Here is a 15,517-nt window from a genome sequence, read left to right as displayed (position 1 = left end):
CTGCATCAAGGTGGGTCTTGAAGATCTCCAGAGAAGGGGACTCCACGACCTCCCTGGGCAGCCTGTTCCAGGGCTCTGACACCCTCACCATAAAGAAGTTTCTCCTCATACTTAAATGGAACTTCCTATGTTCCAGCTTGTGCCTGTTGCCCCTCGTCCTATCGCTGGGAACCACTGAAAAGAGTCCGGCTCCATCCTCCTTCAACCCACCCTTTAAGTACTTGTAAACATAGGTGAGGTCTCCCCTCAGCCTTCTCTTCTCCAGGCTAAAGAGCCCCAGCTCTCTCAGCCTTTCCTTGTAAGGGACATGCTCCAATCCCTTAATCATCTTAGTTGCCCTACGTTGGACTCTCTCCAATAGTTCCCTGTCTCTCTTGAGCTGGGGAGCCCAGAACTGGACACAATATTCCAGTTGTGGCCTCACCAGTGCAGAGTAGAGGGGGAGAATGACCTCCCTCGACCTACTGGCCACACTCTTCCCTATGCCGCCCAGGATCCCATTGGCCCTCTTGGCAACAAGGGCACATTGCTGGCTCATGGAAATTTTGCTATCCACCAGGACTCCCAGATCCTTCTCCTCAGTAGTGCTTTCCAGAAGCTCCATCCCTAACCTATATTGGTGCCTGGGGTTCTTCCTCCCCAGGTGCAGGACCCTACCTTTGCCCTTGTTGAACTGAGGTTCAACAGTGTAGGGCAGGTCAGGTGCTCTTCTTGAAGAGGGTATCTTTGTTCATGTGATCAGGTATCTGTAATTAACACTGCACAAGCTAAACTGGGGCCTTACAGGACTCTTTTCTCAGGTCACCCTCCTGTATGAATGAGGAGCAACCAGCTGCTGCTTAGCCCAAACGTCCAGTTGCATACAATGATGTCTAGAGGTGTAAAATAAATACGCTTTCTGCTCAGGCAAGCTTCCTCTGTCAGTCATAGCTACCAACTTGCCAGTTCACTAGGAGCTGGTCTCCACCAACCATGTGCATCCGATGTACTAAACAGAGCGTGGTTTGCACACAAGTCTGCGTGTGGGTACTTGTTTTGTCAGCTCCATGGTGTATTTTGTTTGTATGCCGTCCAGTCTCATCTGTAGAAGGTGTCCGTGAGACCTGGTATCTGTGGAGATGGGCAAGAAACAGGTATTTTGCCAGTTCTCTTCCTGCTTTCTGCTATTTGTAGAAACGAGAAATTTCAGTTTGGTATCCCAGCCAAAAATCACTGTACTCAGGGAGGTGCTGGCCTCTCCACAGCACCTGGCTGAACACAGGAGTCCAGCTGGGGACACCTTCTAGTCACGCTCCTTTCTGAGACAACCCTCTCCTGATGGGAAAGGTGAGGAGAGAGGAGAGGGCTGTCTGACTAAAGAATGCCTGTAAGGGCCAAACCTCCTTTCCAGTAGCTGGGCAATAGTTTTTAAGAAAAAAACAAACAAACCAGTGAATGAAAGTATATCAGGATAAGGGGTACCTGCACTCAGAGCATACGAGGATGGAGATTTCTATAGAACCTGTGGAGACTCTTGGGAGCAGAGACCTGAGCAGGCTGGGCACGTACATCCTGGTCGGAGCAATAGGTGATGTGAGGGCATCTCTGCGTGGCAGAGCATGATGCGGCACAGACACGGCAAGCAGCATGCTGTTGCCATTAGCAGACGCCTCTGATGACCATCTATGACACTATATAAAGCCAGTAGCAGCAAGCGTCTGCTTCATTCGTGCTGCTTCACACCTCTGGTGGCCTTGGTGCCATTCTGGTTTAGGTTGGCTGTGGTGATCGCTGTCTTCGTATGAGATGTTTTTCAAAGTTATGAAACTGTCGAGTTCTCCTGTGGAAATTACAGGAGAATGAAAAACTGCAGAGCTCCCAGACAGAGTGAGCAAAGATAAATTCGGTGCCGTAGAGGTCCGTTGTCTGAAGATATTAAACAGTTTTAAGACTACACTAGTAAATGAACGCACCCTTTTTATTACTGAGGCAACCAAAGTGGGGAGAATGCAAACAGCCTGTTATAGGTAAAGCCAAATGAGATGTTGCCTAGTAACTCTCAGCAGGGAAGCATTTAAACCCAGCCAGTTTAGCGAAGCTGATGTTCTGACTCAAGAGATTATTTTCTCTGGAAAAAAACCTGAAAGCAGGAAAGCTCAATTTAACAAACATACGGTTTATTTTCCTGTTACAGCAAACCGCGGTGACAATGCTTGGCAGAATACAGAATTATTTACAAACTTGTACAAGGAAGAACAGACAAGGCATGCTTTCAACAAAAGCATCACTACTGAACATGTGTTTTGATGCTGATTTTTTCCCTGAATACAGTAAATTTCACATTCATTTTTGTTTTTGGATTCTGAAATAGACAAGTGATAACGGAAGTCTGGAGATATTACACAGATCGTTACATTATTATCATATTATTTATGTATGAGGAGGTTTCTGGAGCAAATCTTACTTCAGCTCTGCTGTTGGACACAGAATCAAAGTAATTGATTTAAAAGAAGAAAGACTCCATGTCTCCACTGATTCCCTTGCCTGGAATAGTTTTAATTAGGCCCTCCTTCAGGACTTTGCTTTTATGGTTCACAGAAAAGTCACTCGGCTTGGCTAAAGGTCTCTCGCATCAGGGGACACACCCCCCACCCAAGCCTAATTTGGAGATTCACGTTATTTTTGATTCCCTTTAGAAGGATATGATGATTTTGCAGAAGTAAAAGCTCCGACATGATCAGACATGTACATCTGTATTCCTGGGTGCCACGACTACTGTTCAGAGCAGGCAAAGTCAGGTTCAGGAGACCACTTCATTTCAGCAGCCTCACTACAGTTAATAATGATAGTTATGAATGTGAACTATTGCACAGATCCTTTTTTTTTTTTAAATTAAAAAATACAATAAATAGATCAACACTTACCTCACACTAACCATGAAAAGGCAAACTGCCAAAGAGTTACCACAAAAATATATATTTTATCAACACTGATAATAGCTGGAAAGCAAAGCTGCAATTGCATAAATACTAACATTTGAGCTCATTATTAAAAGCGCGAGGATTTTTCACAAGCTGGTTGTACAAGCAGTGAAAGGATGTTCTGTGAACCACACAGATCCACTGCTCACTAACCAGAGCCTGGTTTGAAGTTTAATGAAACACTGTTGATACAGAACCTCTGCCCAGAAGGCGTGGGACCATCATCGAACACATGGCCTAGATGGGCGTTACACTGCAACAGAAATGATGTACCATTATTACCACTGCAATTATGGACCAACATTGTGCTGGTACCTACTGTGCTATCCTGGATTAAGAAACTTGTATAATTAATTCACTCTTGAGTTGAGTGGGTGGGGGAGTCTTGGGGAGAGACTAGGGAGTAATCGCCTCTGGCCAGTGGGAGAATATCTGCCCCCAAACAAGCAGATCCCGGAAAAGGAAGTCAAAAAGTACTAATGTCAGGAAGTATAGGAAGTAAATGGGAGGATCTAGACATCTCAGTATATAACAAAAAATTTCAAGTTAATTGAGACCGTCACTATAGGTCCTTCTCATGGGTTAACTGAGGGTTCCCCCCGCTCCTAAATTACGGGTGGGAAAAAATTAGACCCAGAATAGCTATCAGTGGCTCATTTTACAATCATCTGGGGTTCTTGAAAGGTGATTGCTGGATATTCCTGCAAACATGAACTCTATCATGATAATGGGCTGCAGCGAATGCTTGTTACGGCTGCAGCTAATACCTAATCCTGCTAGAAGGGGCTGTGAGCTCACTGGAGGGCAGCATTAGCAATCTCAATAGTTTGGAAAAACAGACACACACACACACAAAAACCCAACCCCAAACCCAAGATACAATTCATTAAACTCAATTGCATACTATTATACCTTAACAAAAGGAATGAACAGCACAGATTTAAGGTTGGGAAGAAATGGTTAGGGGTGGCAGTTCTTGAAAAAAGGACCCGAGTATTACAGCAGGTCCCAAAACAAGTATGGGTCATGGGCTGTGGGAAGGTAGAGGTGCAAGGACAGGAACGCTATCTCTAATGCACCTAAAGAGCCTCAGATCTCTGATGCAGGCTAGGCCCAGTGGCAGCGCGATGTCCAGCTTTGCACTCTGCTTCAAGAAGGAAAAGGATCAATTAGAAGGAGTGCAAAATAGAGCAACAGGGTGATCAGAAAAGAGATGATTGAGGGAGTCAAAATAGCTACCCAAAATAGGAGGGTGGCTCCTGTGATACAAGAGAACCCTTAGGAGATAGCTGTGGAGATGTGGGGCACCACCACCACCGTGCAGGGCAAATAGTAATAAGCTTCAACTGCTGCGAAGCAAATTCAGTGTTTTCCCCAGTGTCTAACCAACAGTAGGAAGACACAAAGGTTACAGCTCATTACCCAGTAAGGCTATGGAGTGTCCATTACTGCATATTTTAAGAACAGCTTCAGCAAACATTTAGCAGGACTGAAGTTAGAAGGACCGCCCCTGTGATGGGGCAAATGCGTGGACTAAATCTCAGAGTCCATTCTGCTGTCTGTCGTCACATCCTGCAGCTCAGCTGAGATCCTCTGAATAAATGTTCTGTCTAACCTCCAGCCCTTGGCTATACTTATACAACTATTCTCCCCAGTCACATAATTTTCTTCACCCCAAACCAATTGCCTATATTTGATACTTTGAACTCTACTCATGTGTTTCATACCAAGAAGTGAGATAAAACGGCTCAGGTGATACCGTAATTGTCGCTGCTGTATTTAGGTAGATTCATTCATGGGCACAAAGAAAAACTTATTTGTTAAGATTTGGGTCTTTGGGTGTCACCTCCAAAATAAACATACCTGTTTGCAGACGACTTCAGTTCTAGTTGATCCCAACGAGTTGTCTGGTCGTCTCATGATATTGGTATTACTCTCATCTCTGCCACAAGTACCATAAGCCTCAGAAAACGATGGCCATCCAGTCCCAGAATTGTACTTCTTTTCTGAGCTATAGTGGAAACCAGATCTTCTTGTTAATTAATAGCAGAGATGTTACTCAAAAAGTCTGGTTTTAATAAGAACATGGGCTTTTTTCTTCATCCCTGTCTTGTACTACTATTAATAATATTTGGCACAGTAGAAGTTTTCTCACTGGCATCAAACTGTGCTGGAAGGTCTTTTCCAAAGGGAATTCTCCATCAGCCCAAAACAGGAGCTTTTGCCTCACTGTTTCTATTTCACTGAGAGATTGGCATCTTACAAAGCTTGAAAAAAGGTTTTTCCAACAACTGAGCACATTGCTTAGCTGCATTACACCTGCAAAGCTGCAGTTCAAAGCGTGCTCCAATGCAGCACAACCTCAGAGACGAGAGTTTCCAAGAAGAAACAAAGTATGGGAAATGGCTGGGCTGGCCCACTGGCCCAGGCTCACGTCCGGTGGTGGCTTCGGCTTGCGGTCAGCCACCAAACTGCTTTGGAAAATTAAACAGAGCCTTGCTCAAACCATCGGTCAACCAACGACAAGCCCTTACAGAGCAAAGATCTGCTTTTCCTGAGAGATAATCGCAGCCCTCAGAAGCAGCACTACAGACTCTCAGCTCTTGGGTGCCTCCTGTTAACATCCCAGGTTACCAACCCCATTGAGTTGCGTATGAAAACCTAGAGCATATTGGAAAATATTTTTTTGGGATTTAGCATACAGAAATGAGATGATCCCTCCTATTTAAAGCTCTGCAATCAGTACTGTCTCCTAGCAAAGAGTGACCCAGTGTGAGTTAGAGCGAAAAATGAAGACAGACTCACTACTGGGGTAAGTGGTCTGGTGACCCACCACAACCATTTCCTCCTGATTTCCCCTGTTTTATCCCAGTTTCACAAACCCAATGCTCTTACTGGCATCTAGTGGTGGACGGAGACACCAACACCAGCAGCAGGTTTCTGTGATCAAGGGGATTAGTCCATTAGTCAATACAGAATTTAAAGCAAAATGTCTAGTATATGTCACATATATTTTGGTGGGATATTAATACAATGAAGAAAAATCTGAAAATCTTACTTTTGGAAAGACAAGACAAAGAAGCTGGGCAAAAAGCTTAAAAAAATCCAACCCAACAGTGGATGCTTCAGCACACATTTTATAATTAACTGTATGGGAAACAAAAGAGGATTTGCAAACACAGAATGACCAAAGGTTTGTTTTTGTGCTGGCTGTTTCTCAGTCCTCTACATCAATCCGCGAAGATCCATGCGGAATGCTCTCCTACCTCCTCCCCGCCATAAAACCGGGTAGAAATAGGACACGTCACGGAAGCAGGCTGCGCTGAAGCAAATGCAGTTTGCAGACTCCACGTTTGTATGAGAAGGTGTTTTGGGCTCCAGGTCTAGTTCTTTCCAGCCAAAGAGGGCAAACCACATGAGCACCGTGCCCACCAGCCACAGAGTCCCAAAGAATAACCTGGGGGCAGACAAATGCCCGTACACGCCTTCTGAGTTTCCCTGGCATATACCTGTGCTATTTCTTTTTTTGCTTTTGAAAGATTTCAATCAGAAGTCTTCATTTTTTGACACAGGGATCCTGCTGCTTATTCATACGCAGCTATGAGGATTCTCTCTGAAAACCTGTAGAGTCAAGGAAGGTCTTAAATACTATGTGGGCTTTGCATCTGACCTTGACTGACTCCGTCCCTTACATGCCGCTCACAATACTTAAGTTTATTGTAGATGTTTTCCACTGCTAAAGGATCAATCTTTTGAGCTGTTAAACTAGCTCTCAACAGAAATGGTCTCTGTGTGGTTTTACTAACAGTAATATCACTTAGATTCCCTAATAGAAACATTTTAGTACCCAAAAATATTGCTGTTCAAGATCATATTTGTCCTTTGAAGTATTTCACCACTTAATTTATGGATAAATGGACTTTCCCTAAACATATGCATTAGATTAGCCTTCGACACACCATTCCTCCAGCACATGTCATTTACTTTGATCCCTATTTCAGTCGTCCTGGATGGAAGCCAGATAATTCTAAAAAGTGCTTTTTGCTGTATGAATCTCAGCTGTAGGTTTATGGTTCGCTGAAGGTTTGAGATTTCATTAAAGCACCACAATTTGCTATCTATAAAGGTTAGGGGTTTGTTCCATGTATTTCCAACTCTTTCAAATTAATATTTGGTAGCCAAAGTTAATAAATTGTGATATAAATATACACACACACATATACACTTTGAAAGAAAGGAGGAAATGCTTCATATTTACCTGAAACTAATGACCTAATGCATTTGAAAAAGAAAGGACGTTTAAAATGTACTAGGAAATAAACATGATGAATGAATCTTGTATCAAATACCATTTTTTTCCTCATTGTTAGTGTCCTCCACAACATAATGCATGCATGGAAAATAGATTTTCGGACTATTCTGCACCTTTAATAATTTTCAATTTCCTTAAAAGGTTTTTTTCTCTAAGTTTTGGTTTTTTTAATTTCCCTGTATCAGTCTGTAAGGCTCAGCATTATTTTATGCTTTAAAGAAAGGTACCTATATTCTCTAAGAGCTGGATACTGCAAAAAGCAGCGTGACTGTTTGGTTATATTGTTGTTTTGTTATTAGTTTAGCAGCAGAAGCAATTCCCTCCAGTGCTCATCTCTCTTCATGTTGGCCTGCAAATATCTATTTTCTAATATAAAGGATGCCTAAATTGAAGGAACATTTGAAGGAATTGAAGGAGCTCATCCACAGCTTAGTAATTTAAAATTTCTCTAATTTATCTGAATTTTCCAGAGGTATTTTTAGGTTTTGTACTTGTCTTCAGAATATTCTGCAATGCTGCATTTAGCTTTTGAAATAAATTTATTTAAGGGTGTTTATTAGCAAACCTTTATAGAAAAAGATACTTTTAAGCAAATGTTTATTTGCATAACAGCAGTTTTCTGTACTTGGCCAAAGGAAAACTAACTGTTCACAATTATTAGCCTCTAATTTTATCATTTAATTGCTTAGTTAAGGTTTATTTTTGATACAGCCATCACATTTTTCACCCTTTCTTACTACCCAGGTCTCTTGTTCCTCAGCTTCCCATTTGAAGTCCTGACCTGTGATGCATCCTTTAAAATCTTCATAAAAACGGGCATATCAGCCATGTTCCATTGAACTCTCAGTTGGGAATAAATAAAGGCTATTTTCTAGATCAAAAATATAACGAACTGTCTTTTCTGGTTCGGTTACAGAGAACAGAACACCCTCTGCACATCCTACTCCGAGGCACTCTATTTCCTTTTACTTAGCCTTTAATGAAGTTGCAAAATATATAGTATTGTAAAGAGCACAGAGGTTAATAGCGCAGTCGTTCGCAGTCGGGTTTTAAAAAGTAGATGTAACCAAAAAGGCAAAAAAAAGTGGAATTTAATTTAGGGAACAAGAAGGGGGTGGGGGTGAAGAGGAGGTCTCAGCTCCAGGACGAGGAACCCAGGCAGTAGACCCAGGCAGACTAAGGCACACCGAAGGTCTCTCTAGCCCAGAAGCACGAGTGGCAGAGGATGACTATGGAAGAGCACAAGAACAGAGCAAACATACAGTGATACTCAGGCACAGACACATGTATTTTGTGGCAGCTTGTGGCTTAGGGACCTCTTAAACAGAGAATTATTATCAACCAAAAAGGACAGTGTGTGCGGCAGGAGAAAAAAGCAGACCCTGATGTAGCAGCTACTGCCTGCTGGCCACTGGAGACCCTCATCTACTCAAGAAAAGGGTTTACCATGTACCTGTATCACCACAGGTATTCTGGAAATCTCATACATAGTACTCTGGCACCAAAGATTTGCTCTTCTGACCTACACTCTCCATTCCTCTCGTGGAAACACACTGCCCCCACCCCCCCACCCCCCCGCCACAGTTACAGTGCTTTGAGGATGCTGTGAAATCTAAAAGATGTTACCTGAACAGCGGGGCATCGCAGCACACGCAGTAGTATAGTCCCGATTCTGTGTTATTCAGGTAGACCCCACTAAATGGCTTTTAAAAAAGGAAGGGAAAAAAAAAAGAAAAGAAAAGAAGTTAATAATGCAGGTCTTTAAAAGCTCACCATCTGGAACAAGCATGTAGGAATCAGATTCAAAACAGGAGAAAAACCATAAAAAGAAGGCTTCACAGGGGGGCTTTGAAGAACAAACATTAGCAGCCTAAAGAAATGAAGGGGAGGATGCCTTTGGATTAATCGTGAAGACTACCCCCTGCCCCAAGAAACTTTGAGACCAGTCAGATGCATAAATCATCCAGGTACCAGGGCCGGAGTCGTGACCTCCGAGGAACTTGTGAAATGTGCAGGATCCCAAAGACCAGGGCTCTGCTACGGAGTGCCACAACTTCAAAGTGGCTCTACAAAGGGACTCTCCTCCTGCCTGCATGCTCTGGAATTGGGATCCTTATTTTGCAGAGAAGGATTTGGGCACGGTTCACATGATTCGATCCCCCAGTACATGCTCTGTGCTCGCAGAATCCCTGGCTCTGGGCTGGGGACGCCAGCGCTCCACCCACAACGCTCCGTGGCCTCCGTCACAGAAGGAAGCAAAGTGCAGGGAGAAGGTGGGTGGGTGGATGTGTGATCTGGCACACGAGGGATAACCCAGCTCCTGAATGGAGTGCTGAGTGTAAGATTTCTATGGCTTATCTACATATGGTCAAAAAAAGGAGACTATGGGACAAAAATATGATCTTCTCCCTCCCCTCTGGAGAGGCCTCCACTACTGCCACGCAGTCGGCTGAGCTGGCAGTAAAGTATCCCAGAAAAAAAAAAAAAAAAAAAAAAAGAAAAGAATGCAGAATGTTTTTTCATCTGCAAACCAGTCTGTGTCAGAACAAAATCCACGCCGTTCAGTATGTTGAGTCTAACTTTCATCTACAGGAAGGCAGGGGGAAACCTCCAAAGCAGCTGAGCGGTGGCAGGTCCCCCAGGGCAGGTGTTCCTCTGCCCGGCAGGCAGAGGAGGTGGCTCAACCTTGGAGAGCATTAGCGCTTTTGCTTACCGGTTCGGTTCCTTTTTCTCTTGTAACGTAGAATTGCTCCGGAGTCAATTTTTTTTTCCATTCTGTAGCAACAGTTGCTTCAGCTTGTTTAGTCAGAGAGCCTGTATCTTCAATTAGGTATAGAAAGACAACTTGTATTACTTTTAACACCATTTTAACTTAGACTCTGTTGATGCTTTCATAGATTCATAGATTGGTGAATATTTCCGTCATCACCTCCATTCTCCCCAAGTTTCTATGGGTACAGACGGAGCAGCAGCTCAGGGAGAGAAGAGCAGGGGCGAGTGCAGGAGTCTGCTTGGTGTTCTGTGTGCTCCGCACAGAGAGCAGCTCCAGCACACCGACCACTTGGGAAGGCTCTGGATGGAAACGGACAACTATGACCCAAGGTACCATCCACTCTCCCGGCGCAGTCCTCTCTCCTGCCTTGGGATAACTGCTGGTGCTTCTTCCTCATGGAATTACGGAATTGTCAGAGTTGGAAGGGACCTCTAGAGATCATCTAGTCCAACTCCCCTGCTAAAGCAGGATTGCCCAGAGCACATCACTCAGGACTGCATCAAGGTGGGTCTTGAAGATCTCCAGAGAAGGGGACTCCACGACCTCCCTGGGCAGCCTGTTCCAGGGCTCTGTCACCCTCACCCTAAAGAAGTTTCTCCTCATATTTAAATGGAACTTCCTATGTTCCAGCTTGTGCCCTCATCCCTAGGTATCACTGAAAGCTTTGGCAGTTTGCCTCTTGGAAACCCTCAGAAACCAGAACTAATGCTCATTTGTGGGCCACTAATGACTAGCAACTTCCACAGGCCTCCGTGAAAAGCGGGGCTATTAAGGAGCCCTGGAATAAAGCAACACCTACAGCCCAAGGGAAGTGGGGCCATAGTTAAGCGAGGGACACACAACAGGAGATCAGAAGTCACACAGCATGGTGCAAACCTCCAGCAATGCCTCCTGTGAGTCTGTACACACCGTGCAGAACAGTTATGGTTGCATGGCATTGGCAAAGAATGAATAGAGTGGCTGAAAAACAATGGGTAAAATAATTTCATTCCTTTCTAATCAAAAAACCTGAGGTGGGGAACTACCTCCACGCTTATCTCCCATCAGCACAGGATCCTTGGAAAAAAAACAGCTCCTGAGTGGTGAACGCTTCCCTGGATTCATCTCTTGCAATGCAGAGATGATACTGGGGAAAAATAAAGGAATTTGCAAATTACAGTTTAAATCTAAAAACTGTAGAGTTTAGCCTGCCAGTTCAAGAGAAATACCCACTGCAGGCTGCCTTAGCCCTTTTGGACCGGCTAGAGGACACCAGGGACGGGGATGCCCGCCCCTTGCAGGGCTGCTCCTGCCCTTTCCTCCCCGCCCTCCCCATGCTCTGGGCGGAGGGTACCTCTGCCGCCGCCGCTGCTGCTGGAGCCCTGCGCTGGGGAGCGGAGAAGGAGGAGAAGGCGTCTCCCGAGCATCCCCCGGAGCAGACGAGCCGCCATATCGGCGGGGCGGGAACAGGGGGGGGACGTCTAATCCGCGTGTTCAACCTAAATAATCGCACCCTACAAAAGCAGCGACTAAAGCACGCGCTTAAATACCGGTGCAGCGTTTGCAGATGGAGGTTTCAATCACTTCATACCGAGAGGCAAAGAGATCAGCTTAAAAATTGAACCATCACTGCAGCCATAAATACAACAAAATCCTGTCGGGGCATTTGCTTGCAGCCGTTATAGGTTGTTTTTAAGGAGAACAAGTCTAGTATTTGCATGCAGAAGTGCTCTTGCTCTCCTAAATGCGTGTTACAGGCATTGCACTTAGTTATATTGATCGAGTAATTGCAGAGGCGATGGGCTATTTAAGTGGCTACTTGTTTATGCAGCGTGATTTGCAGTCACAGCTGCTTTGACTTGGCCTATAAATATACCTGTAATAGGACCCCTCTTTTAGTTTAGCCTCCTGTGCTTAAAAGGTGGACCTGAGCACAAGCCAGTTTGCCAGGCTAAGCCTTAATGCTGTTGTCTGCTTTTTTTTTTTTCCCCAGTAACTCCATTTCTGATCTGGAATTAGTTCATCATTACCGAACGATGTAGAAGGAACCGCTTTGATCGCATCGGGTAACAAAGCTAATAACGGTGTTTAATGCAAAATTGCTTTCTTTTTAGTCTAATTCTTCTAGCATCATTTTCAAATCAAAGCTAAAAAAAAAAAAAAGTGTTCTGTGATCAGCCTTGTGTAGACATACCCCTTTTATTGAGCCAACCTCATGTCTAAGATGGTGAGTTCAATGGCAGCCGGGGACATCCAGCACAGCGTATGATCGGTACCACGGCTGTATCCAGCTCCTCTGCTGGGATCCACTAAGCCCTGCATGGAAAGGCAGATGGCAGCAGGGCTTGTAGATGATCGCGTTCGCTGTCTGCAGTGGCAAAAGGCTTTGTCCTATATAATGAGACACGGTGGAGTGCAGTCAGGGTACCTCACTAAAAATCCTGGAGATGTGATGCCTGTGAGTCCTCAGGACCATGACTAAGGATGGAAGGGGTGGGGGGGGCTGCTGGGGATGGAGGAGAAGGCTTCGTCGGGGCTCTCGGTGCTGGTGGAGGGCAGCGTCTGTGCTGTAGGCAGAAGGACAACATTTTTCCATGTTGAACCATTTTGGGGAAGTGAAGATCAGAGAAAAATCTTTCCACGAACACCAGAAAAAGGTCTTTCCAAACCCCTTCTAGCTTACCCCTATGGCATCTTGTATCAGTCATTTAGCCACGGTTTAGGAGGGAATTAGAACATGTTAGGGAGCCTTTCGAGAGACCCGATTTGACACTCCCCAAGTTCTGGCAAATGGCTTGGGGCTGGAAGGTGGTGGCAGGCAATGGTGCCGCTCCCAGGGCTCACCGCGGCTCTCTCCAGCTCAACCATGGAGGAGAGGCATTCCCCTCCCATTCCTGGCCTTGGGCTCAGGCAGCATTTGCTGCTGAGGAGGACAGGCAATCAATGGTGTTCTCCCTGAAGAACAGGATCTGGGAGATGAAGGAGGGTGAGAGAAAGTGGTTAGTCCTGAAACTTGCATGTTTTAGTGTAACTGACATTGATTTAACTGGTGCTTTTTTATAAGGACCAGTTTATATCTTTTTTTTATAAAATTCAATACAAAATGAAGAGCCAATATCTTCCTTGCAGGTCCCTGTTAGTGGTACTATGCCAAACTGCAGCGATTTCGAGGCAGTGGGAACTGAACCAGCACAGGTCCGTTGCTGTGCCATCTTCCTCCTGCTCTGGAGGAGAGGAGCGGGCGGCCGGACCATTCACCCCACGGAGCAGTGGGAGCAGAAAGCATTAAGCTCCTCAGCCCTAGCCTCGTCATCCTCTCTGTTATCCAGTTTACTGCAAGCCACCCCCTGATTAAAACGAGCGCCGTGGTGGAAGAGGCAGATCCCATTCGTCCCAGCGGCCGCGACCCACGTTTGAGGTGTTGCACTGGCAGATCAGATCCTCCATTTTTTCCCTCCAACAGAAGCCTGACCTGCAGTCCTCTGAACAGGCGTGACAGGTCTTCCTCAAGCGGAAAACAACCCCCCCGGCTGGAGGTATCTCATTTTTCAGATCTTCAGTGCTGAAAAACCAAATCATTGTCCTGTCATGCCTGTAATATTGCCTCCCATGGTTACAGCACATACCAAGCTTCGTAGCTAGGCAGAGAACCGGCCCGCATTTCTCCCCATAGACTGTTATAAAAGCCAATTAGGCTGTTACTTAATTTTCCTCCTTTTTTTTTTTTTCCCCTTATGCACAAGGGGAAGCAGTTAAAAGTCTCCCCTAGCTACATTATGTAAATTTTCAACTAAATTCTCCCTGAATTGTAATTCAGCGGGTTTGTTGTTAAGAATGTCACCTGACTCCAGCACATACATACACAAGCCGCATTCAGGGAAGGGTCACTCGTCAAAAGCACAATGTCTTATTAGGTGTATGGAGAAGGGGGAGAAGCTCCTCAGCTCCTCCCGTAGCGTCACTTTGCACCGAGGCAGCAGCAGCAGCATGTGTGTAGGCGGGTGAAAGCGAGAGTAGGAGGGAAGCGGTCACGGTCCAGACTATCCTGCTAATATTTATTCGGCTCTAACCATTTCCCAGCCCAGGCTCTGTCTTGACTGACAGCTTTGGGGACAAGCAGAGCATCACATAATGCCTACGCTGGCAGATACTGAGCAGTCAGCCAGGAAGCGGTGAGGTGCAGAAACCAAATGAACCCTGTTCAAATTCAAACCTCTGCTTAAGCAGTTTTTGCTAACAAAGCCCCTCGACATTACTATGTACAGAAGAAGCCACTGAAATAGTGGTATTTTTATTTTCTGTGCATTTGTATGCAATCAGTTTTCCTCTACTGATTTCGTCATACCTAATGTGTGTCCCCTCCTACGGGATGGGGTGTTCCTGTTGAAACATAGGGGAGCTCAACGTACAAGGATTTGGCTTGGACGTGTTATATGTACTGGTACCGTGTGCCCAGGTCCCCAGAGAATGAAGAAAAGGGGACCGGCATGAGCATTTCGGTAGGTAGGTTGTACCTGTAGCTGGCTCCATGTTCCTCACAGAAATCCTCACTGCTTTTGCAGGAGATGGTTGCAGGAACTCCACATCCTTCCTCAGCAGAGTCTTCTCTCTCCTCTAACAGACTTGATACAACCCCACAGCTGGTTTCTAGCTGCTCAGATGTGATGAAACTCTGAGCTCCTAGTATACGGAGACCCTCTTTCCACATGGAAATGTTATCCAAAGATATGCGGTAATGCTCTGGTGCTGAATTCCAATGATGGAAAGGGAGTTCAGCAAAAATTATTAGTAGCAGAAGTGCCAAAGCATCTTGGAAAAGGATATTGCTGGTTTCCAGAGGCACAGAGAGGCTGAACGCAGATCTGAGTGTCCCTGAAGCTGAGCCATGGATTCTGCTGAGATTTGTTTGTGGAGTAGCATGATGTGATTCTGCTCAAAGACGTCATCAGAAATAATGAACACACAAATTCTTGCCTTGTTTGCTTTAGGGTTTTATATTCTTTTTGCTAATTGTAAGCTATAGGATACTGAATCATTCTGACCTCTGTTTTCAGGAAAAAAAAGGTCATATTTGTGGACTAGCTTAAGCAGGAACTTTCTGCTGGAGTCTAACGATGGAATTTAGAATAGCACAGTACAGCATAGCATAGAATAGAACAGTTCCAGTTGGAAGAGACCTGCAGGTTTGGTCTGCTGTGACAAATGCTTTGAGTGGGATTAGACCAAATGCCCTCTATAGGTCCGGTCCAGCATAAATTTTCTAGGATTCTAATGCTGCGAGAAATTTCTTGCAAAATGAGTGAAGACATGAATTCAAAGTGAAATGGATATTTTGCAATCACTCCTTGATAGAAAACTCTACTCTGCAATCTGGCCACCTGCTCAGCTACATTTCATCCACTTTGAAAAGTAGACATGCACTCTGGGAGGGAGTGAATGTATCTGCAGGGACAGCTGTTGGGAAGCCACAACTCCAGGCTGTTTCCCTGGATT

At 45.1% G+C, this 15,517-nt stretch overlaps 1 protein-coding gene across 1 annotated transcript; it reads right to left on the bottom strand.

Moving 5' to 3' along the window:
- Positions 1-2,142: 2,142 nt before the first annotated feature.
- On the bottom strand, positions 2,143-11,475 carry MSRB2 (methionine sulfoxide reductase B2). Its single transcript, XM_074157532.1, has 5 exons — positions 11,375-11,475; positions 9,986-10,094; positions 8,899-8,975; positions 4,824-4,971; positions 2,143-3,213 (listed from the first exon to the last, which is right to left on the bottom strand). The coding sequence occupies exons 1-5, from the start codon at positions 11,473-11,475 to the stop codon at positions 3,109-3,111; spliced, it is 540 nt and encodes a 179-aa protein (XP_074013633.1). The 3' UTR covers positions 2,143-3,108.
- Between the last annotated feature and the right edge of the window lie 4,042 nt (positions 11,476-15,517).

Source organism: Numenius arquata, chromosome 12 (genome assembly GCF_964106895.1).
Source record: "Numenius arquata chromosome 12, bNumArq3.hap1.1, whole genome shotgun sequence".
In the NCBI taxonomy this organism is placed as follows: Eukaryota; Metazoa; Chordata; class Aves; order Charadriiformes; family Scolopacidae; genus Numenius; species Numenius arquata.
The sequence above is the reverse complement of the archived record's forward strand: the minus strand, read 5'-3'. Positions and strand labels throughout refer to the sequence as shown.

What these genes read in the sequence shown, in the direction of transcription:
- MSRB2 (XM_074157532.1), bottom strand. Translation starts at nt 11,475, where the DNA reads ATGGCGGCTCGTCTGCTCCGGGGGATGCTCGGGAGACGCCTTCTCCTC. An exon ending in AGCGGCGGCGGCAGAGGTAC is followed by an intron (nt 10,095 to 11,374) that starts CCTCCGCCCAGA and finishes ATACCTAATTGA; the next exon opens with AGATACAGGCTCTCTGACTA. An exon ending in GAGAAAAAGGAACCGAACCG is followed by an intron (nt 8,976 to 9,985) that starts GTAAGCAAAAGC and finishes CTTTTTTAAAAG; the next exon opens with CCATTTAGTGGGGTCTACCT.